The 14,484-nt window shown below is 47.1% G+C and overlaps 1 protein-coding gene across 2 annotated transcripts; it reads left to right on the plus strand.

Moving 5' to 3' along the window:
- Positions 1-3,074: 3,074 nt before the first annotated feature.
- On the plus strand, positions 3,075-13,738 carry CFAP410 (cilia and flagella associated protein 410). Of its 2 annotated transcripts, none has more exons than XM_048863054.2 (7): positions 3,075-3,293; positions 5,635-5,653; positions 6,651-6,697; positions 9,787-10,016; positions 10,880-11,051; positions 11,614-11,641; positions 12,490-13,738. In XM_048863054.2, the coding sequence occupies exons 1-7, from the start codon at positions 3,130-3,132 to the stop codon at positions 12,616-12,618; spliced, it is 789 nt and encodes a 262-aa protein (XP_048719011.2). In that variant the 5' UTR covers positions 3,075-3,129; the 3' UTR covers positions 12,619-13,738. The 2 variants fall into 2 exon arrangements, with proteins under 2 accessions (XP_048719011.2, XP_048719010.2); XM_048863053.2 differs by having other exon boundaries at positions 3,079-3,293; positions 11,548-11,641.
- The last annotated feature ends 746 nt before the right edge of the window (positions 13,739-14,484 follow it).

Here is a 14,484-nt window from a genome sequence, read left to right on the forward strand (position 1 = left end):
ACAGAAAACTTCAGCCTACAGGGCTGTCAAGCCAGCCCCCCCATTCTGTGTGAAGCTTACAGCTTCATGGAGTTACGACAAACTCCCTCAACATGTTTTAGGTAGTAAATTGAGATAATAGAATCATAGAATATCAGGGTTGGAAGGGACCTCAGGAGGTCATCTAGTCCAATCCCCTGCTCAAAGCAGGACCAATCCTCAACTAAATCATCCCAGACAGGGCTTTGTCAAGCCTGACCTTAAAAACCTGGACAAATAAAAGGGCTCGTAGGTAGAAAGAAGAGGGTTAGAATTAGGGTAGGTGCTATTCATGGCAGCTAGCGAGTGGAGTGCCTTGGCGCTCTCTGCTGGAAGTGGTATTTTAAATTATATTGATCAATGCTTTATAAACAAATACAATATGTACAAATTATTACATTTGCACGGGACACTAAAATAAGAATTGCAGTTAAGATATGAGAAATATAGCTATTTTATAGTTTACACATCATATACTAGGCAAGCAGGGAGAAACAAAGTGAAATCCATTTATTCATGGCTGAATATCAGTGACACCATAACACAATTTTCTGAAGCCTTTGCAAGCCATCGCTAACTTCAAACGCTCAACAGCTAACTTTGCAATGACCTTGCTGCACACCATCCATCATCTCCTTGCCGGTTGTCCTCTACTATGTTGCTTCACCATTCCTTCAATAATAACTTTCTTAAAATTATTTCCAGCTATATGCCTAATATGACTAAAGTATGTAAGTTTGCATCTTTTGATTTCTGACATCAGGAGCTGCTTCTCTCCAGTAATATTTCCAACATAGGCATTGGTCTTTTCTTCCATCCAGGAAATATGCAAGAGTCTTCACCAGCACCATATTTCAAAAGCTTCAATTTTCTTTTTGCCAGCAGCACTAACTTCTGGTGATTCACATCCATAAATAGCTATGGAAAAAACTAGGCTTTGCATCAGTCACACCTTCACATATTATAAGATGCCACAGTTTCCCCACGTTTGTTAAGGAAGGTCACAGCTGAGTGAGCAATCCCTAGTCTTCTGATTTCCTTCAAACAGCCTCCTTGGCTGGAGATATATGATCCCAGATAATTAGATTCATCTACTGCTGCTACAGTTAATTGTGATGTCCACTTGCACCCTGTTAAACAAAGCAGAATAGAAGTTAGCTAAGTGCTTAGATATGATGTGAGGCCCTGCAGTAAACATTGTTTACGCCAGCTGACAGCAGTGAGAATTGCACTGATGTTTGACAATTGCTTTTGCTAAACTCTCATACAGAACTGAGCAGTGACCTTCATTTTTCCAAACTCGAGGCTTCTGGGGAGCACCCCCTACAGTGGGGGGAGGGACATAGTGGGGGTCCTCGATACCCTGAACCAGGCAGCCCCTCCACACTGTACTGGGGGCATCCCATACACCACCACCTTTGCACTGGGCAGCCCCTCCCCGCTGTACTAGGGGCACCCAAACACCCCCATCCCCTGCACTGGGGCCGCCCCTTTCCCCTATAATGGGGGCACCCCAACACCTCCATCCCCTGCACCAGGCAATCCCTCCCCCCATAATGGGAGTGTGACATTCTGTACCTCGGGGAAACACCCTGCACCCCCTTGTTCATCTTTATAAAATGGTTCTGTGGTATCCATGCAAAAGTTTGTCATGTTGGATGTCTTCGGAAGGCTCATGGTGCACTGAGCATTGCTGTTATAGTAATGTTATAGGTTGTAATTTCATGTATATAGGTATGAGGCTGAAACTGCGTCCTCATGGCTTAAAACAAGCCCAGGCAAAACTCTCCAGAAGCAGAGGGGCAGTTCACATCTCATCAGGGCATGTATGTGTGGGGGGAGGGATAGCTCAGTGGTTTGAGCATTGGCCTGCTAAACCCAGGGTTGTGAGTTCAATCCTTGAGGGGGCCATTTAGGGATCTGGGGCAAAAACTGGGGATTGGTCCTGCTTTGAGCAGGGGGTTGGACAAGATGACCTCCAGAGGTCTCTTCCAACCCTGATATTCTATGATTCTATGAAACCCAGCTCAGCCTCACAGGAACAAAGGCCAAGGTAGCAACAAAGGATCTGTTGGACTCTCAAGTGAGTCACCCCCCTTCCCTTGGTCAGTTTAGGACTACAATGAGGTAATGCTCACATGACTCAGAAAGGGTTAGGGGGCAAAGCAAAGAGGGAAGAAAGAACATGATAAAAGGGAGAGACGTTTTCCATGCTCTCTCTCTTCCACCTGCATCTACAGACACCACCACCAAGCAACTGAAGCGCTGATCAAAGGGGAGAGCCTGGCTGAAGGGCAACCAGCCAGCCTGTGGTGAGAAGCATCTAAATTTGTAAGGGCACTAAAAGTATTAAGATCAGCTTAGAATGCGTTTTGCTTTTTTTTCATTTGACCAAATCAGACTTGTGTTTTGACTTAAAATCTATCTTTTGGAGTTAATAAATCTGTCTGTTTATTCTACCTGAAGCAGTGTGTTTGGTTTGAAGTGTGTCAGAGACTCCCCTTGGGATAACAAGCCTAGAACGTATCAATTTCTTTGTTAAATTGACAAACTCATATAAGCTTGCAGCGTCCAGAGGGGATAACTGACCACGGCAAGATGGAGGTTCCTAGGGTTGAGTCTGGTACCAGAGATATTGGCTAGTGTCATTCAGTTGCACAATCCAAGCAGTGGCTGGCCAAAAGTGCTCATCCACATACCTGGGAGCAGCTTACATGCCAGAGGCTGTGTGTGAGCAGCCCGGGAGTGGGGGCTCTCACAGCACAGCAGGGTAAGGCTGGTCCCAGAGTGGAGGACTGGAGGGACCTAGCAGATCACCGATAACACCAGGGGAACTTCACAGGGGGCACCCCAACACCCCCTGCACCGGGCAGCCCCTCCCCGCTATACGAGGGGGCACCCCATACACTGCTACCCCTGCCTCGCAGCAGCCCCCGCCTTGGAGGCAGCCGTAGCCCCGCCCCTAGAGATTAGCAGCGTTGGCCCCGCCCCTGGAGACGCTGGTTCTGGCCCGCGTTCGGTATGATCCTCTGCGGCCCCCGTCACGGGGCGGGGCACTACAGGCCGCACGGCGGCCGCCTGTCCTGGAGCCGGAAGCGGGGAGGTGTTGGGATGGCGGCCGCGCCGGGCCCCGCCCCTGGAGACGCGTCCGCCGCGTTGCCCCCGCCCCTGGAGATGCGGCGCGGCCGGGCCGGGGCCATGAAGCTGACGCGCAAGGCGGTGCTGGCCCGCGCCAAGGCCGCCGAGCTGGACAACGTCCGCAAGCTCAACTGCTGGTGAGGGGCCGGGCGGCCCGGCCCCGCTGTGGGGAGCGGGGTAACTCGGGAAGGGGCCCATGGGATGGGGACAATAGACTGAGCGGGGGGTGGGGTACCAGGCTGCGGGAGGGCCCGGGCCCGAGGGTTGGAGGGCCGTTCGTTGCCCCTCGTGGTGTGTTGGCTGACCCTGAAGCCAGCGGACTCCATTAGCTGGGTGTCTCTGGCTGGTTACTGTGGGGCATTGGAGAGGCCCCGCAGCAACCCCAGCCCCCCACGCGCGCTCTCTGCCGGGGTGCGGGTGATTCGGTGTCCTGACCAAATGGGGTCTCATTCAGAACCCGCGCTTGCCAGTGCTGTCAAACCCCTCCCATGGACCAGCCAGCCTCTCTCCCCAGGGCGACCTTGCACCCAAGAGGCTAACATTTACCCGGCAATGTTTGTAAAACATGTTGAAGATAAACATGTGTAATACAATCGGTATTATGGGAATGATCATGCTTGCTTGGCTGGCTACCAGTAGTTACTGAGCCCAGTTTGGCATTTATTTCCTCATAGGGTACAGACCCAGGAGGATATACACATTTCGTTCGCTCACACTGGCATTCTTATTTATCTTCAATAGAATAGTTCAATAAATGCATCATACTCTTCTGTCACCATAAATTATATATATTCAGTCTTAAGCTTGCGTATGTCATTGCTTACGAGTAAAAGAATTGTGGTCTAGGAATTTTTGGGGTGAAGTTCAGTGACCTGTGTTATACAGGAGGTCAGAGTAGCGGATCACAATGGTCACTTCTGGCCTTGGAATTAGGAAGCTGTGAATTAAAAAAAATTCCATAGCAATGTTAGCCATGTTCCCATGCTGTCTAAAGAGACACACAACAGTCAGTCTAGGGAAACTGTTGCTTACCAGTGCCGGATAAGCAAAAGCTCAAATCAAATATGTGAAATGAAAGGATTTACTGTCACTGAAACTAACTGCTGTTCTGTAATTAAATAATCCTGGGTGCATTGACCGCCTGGTAAATTAAAACAGAGGATGAGGTGTGTGTTGCTTATTTTTGTTTAAATTCAACCAATGACAGAAAAATTAATCTTTAGCAAAATGTGAGCAAGGCAGTGAAAATTCTCCTCTGGCTCTACTAGACCAATTGCATCCTATTCTGTACTGTGGAGAGAGTGCATGTGTTCTCCTGAAAGTGCAGAATTACGTATGAGGGCAGGTCTTATTTGGGACAATCATAGTTTGTCAGACTCTCAAATCTGAGACCCAGATTTTCCTTGGACAAATTGCCTTTGAGGTTTTTTAAATGTATTAAATTCCCAGCATAACAGCACAGTGAGTAATCAAGAAATGCTACCTTTGGCTGACAATGTGGCTGAATCAACATTGCTGAGAGAATTAAACCTTAACTTTAAATTTTCCTGACTTTGGGTATTTAATACAATTTTTAAAGATTAAGAGTTAAACATGGAGTTTTGCATTTAGAATTCTTGGGTTTCTATGTCTGTATTTAGTGTTGCCTTAGCTGGTGCAATTATCCCACACATGAAATGAAACTCATACTCGGTTCAATGCATGCTGCCCAGTTGTTATTGTATGTGGGGGAGGAGGGGAAAAGTGCCTCCTACATTGATCTCTTAACAGTAATTAAACACAGTCCCCACTGAACTCTGGCCAGCTGCTGAGGATAGGACCAAATCATGATGAATGCAGCTTGGTCCTATCCACATCAGCTGATCAAACTGTATTATAAAATGATCTACAGAAAACAGTTTAAACATGGCTGTATGGTCAGAGCAGGCAGGGTTCACACTTGCTGACATGACAGATGGTTCTGAATTGTCTTAGCAGTTGGGAAGGAGTGCATTTACCTTCCAGCCACGTGGTATGCTCATAAGGAGATGGAGTATCTACTGAGTGTGGGGAATCATAGTTTTATTGCTTCCACTTTCCCCTGTAGTCTCAGCTGCATAAAACTGTCATGCCCCATTTGGGCTGTTGCAGAATCTTTAATTAGTGCCTTATGGAAGAAAGCACCATTTGAGCTTACATCCTATGTGGTTGAAGGACAGTTGGGGTGGCAAAGGTTCCTTAAGGGTCAGAGTTGGGAGGAGGGACAGGACATGCTCTGATACCTGGCAACCCCTGTCGCTCAAAAAAATGAAAAGACACTTCTGAGAATCCAGTTCTTTAAGATAACGTAGATTTTTAAAAACACACTATTGACCTCAGCCATGGCTTTTTCCATACATTGCATCTTTTCACTCGGTGTAAGTCCTCTTTTTAAAATATTTCTAAATTAATTCTCTGCTTTCTTGTCACTATTCAAAGTGGTTTATTTTTCTCTTGCAGGGGCAGCTGCCTCACAGATGTAAGTACTATTCTTAAAATCAGCCTTTTCCAAGACCCCTTTCCCAAACAAATATCTAACGTTTCCCTAAAGCCAGGTATGATTAAGACACGTTCCTTGAGATCTAGGCCCCTTTTGTTGGCAGTTAGTCCCAACGGTAGAGCACTGGCCATTGATACAGTGCATAGCAAATTGCTGCCTCACTTGGGAATAGAGGGAGCCAAGTATCCCTTTGGAGTGCTTGGGAGTAAGAAAGCTTGCTAGTCTTACACCTCTCTGCGGCTGTGAGATCTTGGGGACTGATTTAGGGTACATCTACACTGCAGCTGGGAGCATGCTTCCTAGCATGGGTAGACACACATGTGTTAGCTCTGCTTGAGCTAGCTCACTAAAAATAGCAGTGTGGCCACAGTGACTCAAGCTAGCAGCCCGAGTACAAACCCATCCAATGTGCTGGGTTGCCTTTGGGTGGCTAGCCCAGGCCAGCAGAGCCACATTGCTATTTTTAGCATGCTAGCTCGAGCAGAGCTAGTGCGTGTCTGTCTACAGGAGAACCTCCCACCTGACATACTCTGAGGGTACAGATCCTCTTCTTAGTTGGGAAGGTCATGTGTGAGGAGAGCTGAGCCCTTTGTATGTGTATTGGTTGGGGATCTTACAGCACCAAAAGTGTACCAGTACAGTGAGCACTTGTCACATGTTCTGAGCATTTGGAGGAGAGGAACAGAACCAGGTCTTATTTTCCATGCACAATGAGTGTCTGATTATCTGTGTTTCTGGGCATGGTGGAAGAAAATGGAATAGATACTGGCTACACTGTGCTTGGGGACTGAAAAAGGGGAGTGGCTGGGTCCAGGAAACTCCCCCTGTGTACAATTAGGTTAGACTGACATTGACTTAGCCCCACTAACGTGCTAGTTGATTTGATATTCTAATGGGTTTATCTGAATAAGCACCTGATTATAGACAGATATCTTTAGAAAAAGTACAGTTCTTTATTGCATCTTTCTCTGTCTAGATTTCAATATGCCGTGAACTACCAAACATTGAAGTGATCACATTCAGGTGGGTGTCAAACTAGCAGCCTGAGAGCAGCAGCTGATAGAACAGAGGAAATCCTTTGTCGGGCAGATGACTACAATCTAGCACTATGCTTTTGGTACTTTACTCCTTACTGACCTTGTGACCGTGCCTCTGTCTGCCTGATCTCCAGTACTGAGTCAGGCTGTGTTCCCTTGGGGACAGAGATGCAGAGTGCATTTATTTCCAAGGCTATCTGAGTCTCTCCTGGCATTATGTAAACCTGCATTCTGTATTGGTGGGGAATGGGGGGTGTTCATTTTGGGGGAAAAATAACTCTGAGGTGCAGTGTAAAACTTCATATTCTCTGTGACGGGTTCGGTCACAGAGACCCCCTTGGACTGTCACCTGATGTGCTGAGATTACCTTTGAGCCAGTTTTCCCTGCCAACTTGGGACTTCAGAACCCCACCTTGTTGAGCCCGACACACTAGCCTTCTGCAACACACACCCAGGTCTGGTCCACGCCCCAAAGCTGGAGACTTTAACCAAAAACTGCTTAGCAAGTCGCCTATCTCCAGCACCCAGACACCCAGCTCCCAATGGGATCCAAACCCCAAATAAATCCGTTTTATTCAGTATAAAGCTTATACAGGGTAAACTCAAATTGTCCGCCCCCTATAACACTGATAGAAAGATATGACCAGCTGTTTGCTCCCCCAGGTATTAATCACTTACTCTGGGTTAATTAATAAACAAAAATGATTTTATTAAATATAAAAAGTAGGATTTAAGTGGTTTCAAGTAATAACAGAACAAAGTAAGTCACCAAGTAAAACAAAGCAAAAACACGCAAGTCTAAGCCTAATACATTAAGAAACTGATACAAGTAATATCTCACCTTCAGAGATATTCCAATAAGCTTCTTTCACAGGCTAGACTCCTTCCTAGTCTGGGCCCGGTCCTTTTCCCGGTACATTCCTTGTTATTTCCAGCTCTGGTGGTAACTAGGGGATTTCTCATGACTGGCAGCCACTTTTGTTCTGTTCCACCCCGTTTTATATCTTTGGCCCAAGGCAGGAATCTTTTGTCTCTCTCTGGGTCCCCACCCCTCCTAAATGAAAAAGCACCAGATTTAAGATGGAATCCAGTAGCGTGTGACATGGTCACATGTCCTGTGAGACCCTAGCCATCATTCTTCCAGGGCTGGCCTGCAAGTCCCCAGGAAGGTTTGTGAGTAAACAGAGCCATTCACAACCAATTGTCCTAGTCCATGGGAGCCATCAAGATTCCAAGCCACCATTAATGGCCCACACTTTGCATAATTACAATAGGACTTCAGAGTAATACTTCATATTTCTAGCTTCAGATACAGGAATGATACATTCATACAAATAGGTTGAACACACTCAGTAGATTATAAGCTTTGTAATGATACCTTACAAGAGACCTTTTGCATAAAGCATATTCCAGTTACATTATATTCACATTCATAAGGATATTTCCATAAACATATGGAGTGCAACGTCACATTCTCCCTTATACATAAATGCTATTCCATGTTCCTGACTGGGTTCTGTAGGTCTGCTGGCCCCACACAGTGTCATGAAACTTGTACCAGGTTGGAGAATGTTTGTGTTGAAGTTCTTCTGGATTCTTTCTTAGCTTCTTATGGCATCTTGGAATATAGATCTTGCAAACTATACTGAAAAATCTGTGAAGCTTCTAAAATCTTAACCTTAAAGCCATTTGGTTTGTGGAGCATGCAAGACCTGCTCTTGGGTGTGTATGAGGAGCGTCTGCAGAAAGAGGATATAACAGCCAATAAATGGTTGTAGTGAGCAAGAGCTGTTCACAGAATTAGCAAAGAGCCAGGAATCTGCTCATCTCTGTAACCCTGAGCCCCTTTCGCTATTTAAAAAAGAAAAACCTCTTGGCATTTTAATTCAAAGTGTGTCATTAACATTAGCTGCTTATTGTTGCTTTCCCCCTCTCCCACTGACATACCTGCCTTCTCCTGCAAAACAGGTCTCTGGCTCCTGCCAAATTAGCCCCTGCCTTTGGGTCTCAGCCATACCTTGGAGCAGTGGTGGGCAACCTGTAGCCCACGGGCCGCACGTGGCCCATCAGGGTAATTCACTGGTGGGCGGCAAGACCGTTTATTTACACTGACCATCCGCAGGCACGGCTGCCCGCAGCTCCCAGTGGCCATGGTTTGCCGTTCCCGGCCAATGGGAGCTGCGGGAAGCGGCGGCGGCCAGCATGTCCCTGTGGCCCATGCTGCTTCCTGCAGCTCCCATTGGCTGGGAACGGCAAACCATGGCCACTGGGAGCTGCGGGTGGCCATGCCTGTAGACAGTCAGTGTAAACACACTGTCTCACAGCCCACCAGTGGATTACCCTGAAGGGCCACACGGTGCCCACTACTGCCTTGGAGTGTCTGCATAGCTCCATAGCCACCCCAGTTAGTGCTTGGGTCCTGAAGCATTCCATGCATTGAAGATGCCTGCTGCCATGGCTCAGGGGAGAAGTTATAAAGAGAAATAAGAGCAGGATGAATATAGATCCTTCTTGGAAACTGCTTTTCTCTTTCCCACTGAGCTGTCCCTTGGCAGCAGGAGCCTGTGGGGCCCATCTGAGCCTCCATGCCCAGGAGTGCTGTCTCAGCAAAAATGTCTTTTCAAGACCAAGAGATGTGAGTGACAGTGCTAAAATTAAAAGAAAAATACTGGATGGAGAGGAGGGGAGGAGTTCCAGAGGCAGTGTGATGAAGTGGAGCATTCAGAAGGGCAAAGCAAGCTGGCTATGTTTATGTAAACCTGTTTCTGCCAGCTGACTGCTGGATAGTATTTTTAGGGCCCTAAAAGTAGCACAATTGGCCTCTCTCTGGTCAGTGTTTTTTGTTACCAAATGCTATCTCAACCTATTTGTGTTTGGCAGCTGGGCACCCAGAATGCACTGCACCATCTTGGAGGAGGCTTTCAGGCTCCCACCATAGGAACGATACAGAAACTGGGACTGAAGAGCTGCAGTGTTGCAGGGGTCCTGCTTCTGCCTGAAAGTCATATTGAGGGTGGAGCTGGTAATTTTTAGGGCCAGAGACTCATTTCTGATGTCCGTGTAATCTCTGTCCAGTGTGAACAGTATCTCCAGCCTGGAGCCAATGAGTCAGTGCCAGAACCTGAGTGAGCTCTATCTGAGGAAGAACAGCATCCCGAGTCTGAACGAGCTCTTTCATCTGAAAAACCTGCCCCGGCTGAGGGTCCTGTGGTTGTCTGAGAATCCCTGTTGTGGTCCAGACCCCCACCGGTACAGAATGACTGTGCTGCGCAACCTCCCCAACCTTCAGAAGCTTGACAACCAAGGTGGGAATCTGAGAACAGAGTCAGTGGCAGAAAGCTTCAGAAAAACCAGGGTTCTGAACTGCCCCGACCCTTAGGGAGTCTTGTTTGGGTTTGCTGGAAATTCAACGTACACACCCTAGAACAGCTGAATACTTTACGTAATAAAACTCTCTCTCTTGGCTCTTGTGTGGGCTAAGACAGCACAACAGTAACCCACTCAGCAGTGCTGTGTGCAGAATGGTGCAGGTAGATCTGCCTATGTTGTCAGCCAGTGTTTTCAAACTGTCCTATCCTTTACCCTCTCCGTACAGCAGTAGTTAACAATACCACACAGGGAATGTATGACCAATATCTTCACAGTCATTATCTCAGATACTGTGCCACCAGTTAGTTTGTTACGGGACTCTCGTTTGTTCTTGCAAAACGCAGATGCTGTAGCTGGCTCTGCTCCTACTGTCAAAGAAAGTAGGACATGTCGTTCTGTTTGGTAAAAGAACTTTCTGCTGTCAAAACAAGAGCTTATGTATCCCACAGTATCTGCAGATCCTGCTGCTGGGAAAAAGGAGGAGGGCTCCAAGAGACCTCTGTGAAACCTCTCCTTTAGTATCCCTTTTTATTTGGAGGAGGTAGGGCTGCCAGAGACTTCCCCCTTAGGCTTTGCTGCAGAACAAAGTGGGAAATGAGGACCGCTGATAGTTATGGGGTATCCCTTATGTCCCTGCTCTCGTACAATCTGACTGTACCTGCTGTCTCGTCTGTAGTTTGTTACACTACTTGTTGCAGTAATATATTCCAAATTAGAACGATGGTCTGTTTTCCATGTTGATAGAATTCCCGAGAGCATCAGACTGGGCTTCTAACATATGCTTGTATGTTTTTGGAAGCTGTGACAGAAGAAGAATTGTCACAGGCCCTGGTAGATGGGGAAGAGATCACTGCACCTCCAGCTAAGCGAAATCTGGAGAACAGCTGTCCAGAGGCCAATGAATCGAGTACCACTGAGTGCACAATGGAGCCAAAGAGTGAACATCTGAATTTCACCCTGGAGGAGACAAAGTGAGGGCTCGGTTATTAATTGTTGGGATTCCTTTGCTAAACTTGTATGTCACATGGGGGGATCCTTCCAAAAATACTCCTGACAACCAACCCCAACATACCATGGGCCACAGCCGCAGCTGATCAAATCCACATAGCACCACTGAAGACAATGGAGCTATGCTGATTTTACACCAGCTCAGAACCTGGCCTTGTGCATACAGAGTAGGTCCTTCCATAGGTTGCTTCCTGTTTTGCAGTACAACAGCTATGTGTGTGCGTGAAAGGGAAGGGATCTTCATATTGAATTATGGTTCTTCTCACTTATCCTTTTTAAATGTGCCACCTGTTATCCAAATGTGCGATGTAGACTCAGCTCTGTGGTCCCAGTTAGCATCACTCCTGTAGTTCCAGCACTGAGAATTGGATTCTGTCATTCCAGACAGTGCTGGGAGCAGGCTCCTTCTGGCGTTGGGTGCTCTCATTTTGTGTACTGCCTTTTCCCCCCCCCCCACAGCAAGATTCGAGAGCAACTTGGCATGAAGCCTGTTCCCAGAGATAAATTTTCCTCCTTTTTGCCCAGGGAGACTGATGGCAGCAGGAAGAAGAGGGTGAGTGTATTTAAAGACTAAAGTTGCTACCTTCTAATGTGTCAGGCAAGTTTAAAGAATAAATCTCTGGATCCAGAAAATGTACAACTTTATACTACCAGATTTGGGTGCACCCAAAGCTGCATAGAACTTTCCGGGTGGGAAGTGGGTGCTGGTCACGTGCCTTTGGGGTAAGTGTCTTGCAGGCTGTTTATTTGTGGCAGAAGCACTGTTGAGCTAAGTGGCTAGCTAGTCCCTGAGATCCATCCTTAGGTGTTGGGGAGCATACAGTGGAGATTAGCCTGTGAATCTATGATACTGTAATGCCTTTAATAAGAAAAGGGGTCAGGATTGATCCCATCAGATAATCATAGGTTAATCTCTACTACCAATTTAATAGCCATCTTTCCTATAGAAAATATGGCCTTGATTCTCCTCTCAGCAGCTGTGGCCAGTGTGTGGCAATGCTACTCTATGGGAGTAAGTTTCACAGAACGTGTATCTGGCCTGGATGGGACTTGGAGTGTGGCTTGGGCCCACCGCCATCACCTCAGTGAATAAAGGAAGGTCAGAATGTGGTCTAGACCAGTCTTGGTCTATTTTGTTTCTCCCCCTGCAGCCAGCTGCGGTACTTGTCCACAGAGCTGCAGGTGTCTATTCCGCAGGCCTTGGATTCGGCACCCATAGGGAGTGGCCTTCTCAGTAGAAGGGCACTGTCTTCCTATAATCAGGCAGAGGAGTAGAGAATCTAGAAGGGTGAAAAACACTATCTAGTAACCTTTGAAAACCAGCCCCTAAATGACCCATCACCTTGCTGGGTCAGAGTCCGTACATCTATAGTAGAAATAACGTCTGTCATGTCTTGACAGAACAACATCCTCAATGCTATCCTGCTGCTCATGAAAGAGCTGGACACAGAGGGCCTGGAAATCATCCACCAAACAGTGGGGAAGAGACTCCAAGCCTTACAGAAGAAGGAGCTTCTGGAAGAGCGATAGTGCCCATTGCAGAATTCTCCAAAGCAGCCACTTTCTGGGCTCACAGAAATGGAACCAGACTGGCAGCACCAGTTCTGCCCACACGCACTTCAGGCGACAGTAAAATCCTCTCTGTAGCCTGCTGCACTTTACCTGGGGTGGACTGGGAGCGGGCAGTACTGACCATAGGAAGAAACTAACTCTTGCAACACATGACATCCCCCTTGGCTGTGCATGCCAGGCCGGTGTTGGGAGCTGCCGAGCAAATCTTGCAGCATGCTTTCATCCCACACGACAGGTTCTATAATGCTCATAACTCACATAGCTGAATCCATGCAGTCTAACTCGGTGCTCCCCTAGGACTCACAAGGGAGTCAGAAAACAAAGGTGAGCGGGGGTAAAGCAACCGGTGAAGAAGGGAGGAGAAAGATAACTCTGCTTGTGCTGATGAAATGGAGTGGAGGAGAGACCTGCCCAGCAGCTACAAATACCATTGCTATTAGGTTTGTTCCAAGAGTGGCTTTAATCAGAGTAATGCTTGGGCAAAGCCCTATAGTTCCTTTCCTCTGCCTCTCTGGGAGTGTAGTATCGCAGCAAGGGTTTATGCCATGCCTTCAAGAGTGGGAGGAGACGGAAAGCAACTTCTGCAAATAAAGATGAGGTTTCACAAAAACAGACTTCTGAACAGACGTGCTAAAAAGAATCACTAACTCTTAAATTTTTGGTGCAGTTTTTGAAGCTCAGTGTAAAAGTGTTAGTTTATTTTCAACTCCTACCATTTCTTAGTCAGCAGCTTCTTACCCAGTCAAAGGGGTAACTCCAAATGTTATCTTGTTGCAACTGAGCCTAAATTCAAGATTCCGGGTGGTAAATGACTCTCTCCTGTATGCTGAAATTTCTCTGCTTTCCATCACCACTCACTCCTTCAGTCTTCAAAGCAGCTAAGAAAAATTTACAACTAGTGCAGAGAAAGATAGCCCAGGTGTTCTGACCGTGGTAGCAATTGAGACAGAAACAAGCTGGGGATGTTTGCTGGGAGATCTGCTTAGATAGGAGGGTGGAATTGTTCTTTACTGACAAGACTGAACTTCTTAAAAGTGTACAGAACTGTTAAATGCTAAATAAAATGCTGTCCCTATTAGATGGAGTCTGTCAAATCATGTCTGGTGCTATTAAGGGTACTTGGAATAGAGGTGATCAAAGTGATTCTGTTAAGCATCACACATACTAACCTCACTCTGCACCTGTGAAGGGGAGAGGATCCAGGCAGCTTCAGCTCTGCCCTATTAACTTGACTATATAAATAGCTAACCCTGTTGTTGCAAATATCGCATGCACCTATTACATCTTTATAGTGCTGAGCTGCTTTGATCCGTTCTCAGGGTTGGAGCAGAGAATCCTGCTTTAAAACCAAGTGCTGCAACTCACTCTAATTGTCTGGCTGGAAAAAAGCTGAGGCTCTTCGTCTCCTCTAACACAGAGCTCAAGGCAGCAGTTGTGTTCTTCTACATTGTGCCAGGGATGCCACCCAATGGAGTGAGGGGCTGACTTAATATAATCATATGTTCTTCCAAGTGCGATGTCAGCCCTGGTGCCACATGGGTACCCACTCTGTGGGATACACAGCGCAGGGCGCTGAATGCTGAATTGATTACAGACTAGCACAACACCTGCAGTGCGGGCTTCACTAATACCACTCTGCTCCTCAGTGCCCCTCTCCACAGAAGGGTTGGGGGTCTACATACTGCATTGTTCCACTGGCCAGACGTCACCACAGGAGATGTAGCACGGATGTCCTTCCCTGTCATTGCCAGGCCTCAGGGGAGGATTCTGGTACCCAGCGTTGGGAGGTCCCTTGCACATGGCCCATTAACCTGGCCTTTGAAT

The sequence above is a fragment of the Caretta caretta genome, chromosome 9 (assembly GCF_965140235.1).
Source record: "Caretta caretta isolate rCarCar2 chromosome 9, rCarCar1.hap1, whole genome shotgun sequence".
In the NCBI taxonomy this organism is placed as follows: domain Eukaryota; kingdom Metazoa; phylum Chordata; order Testudines; family Cheloniidae; genus Caretta; species Caretta caretta.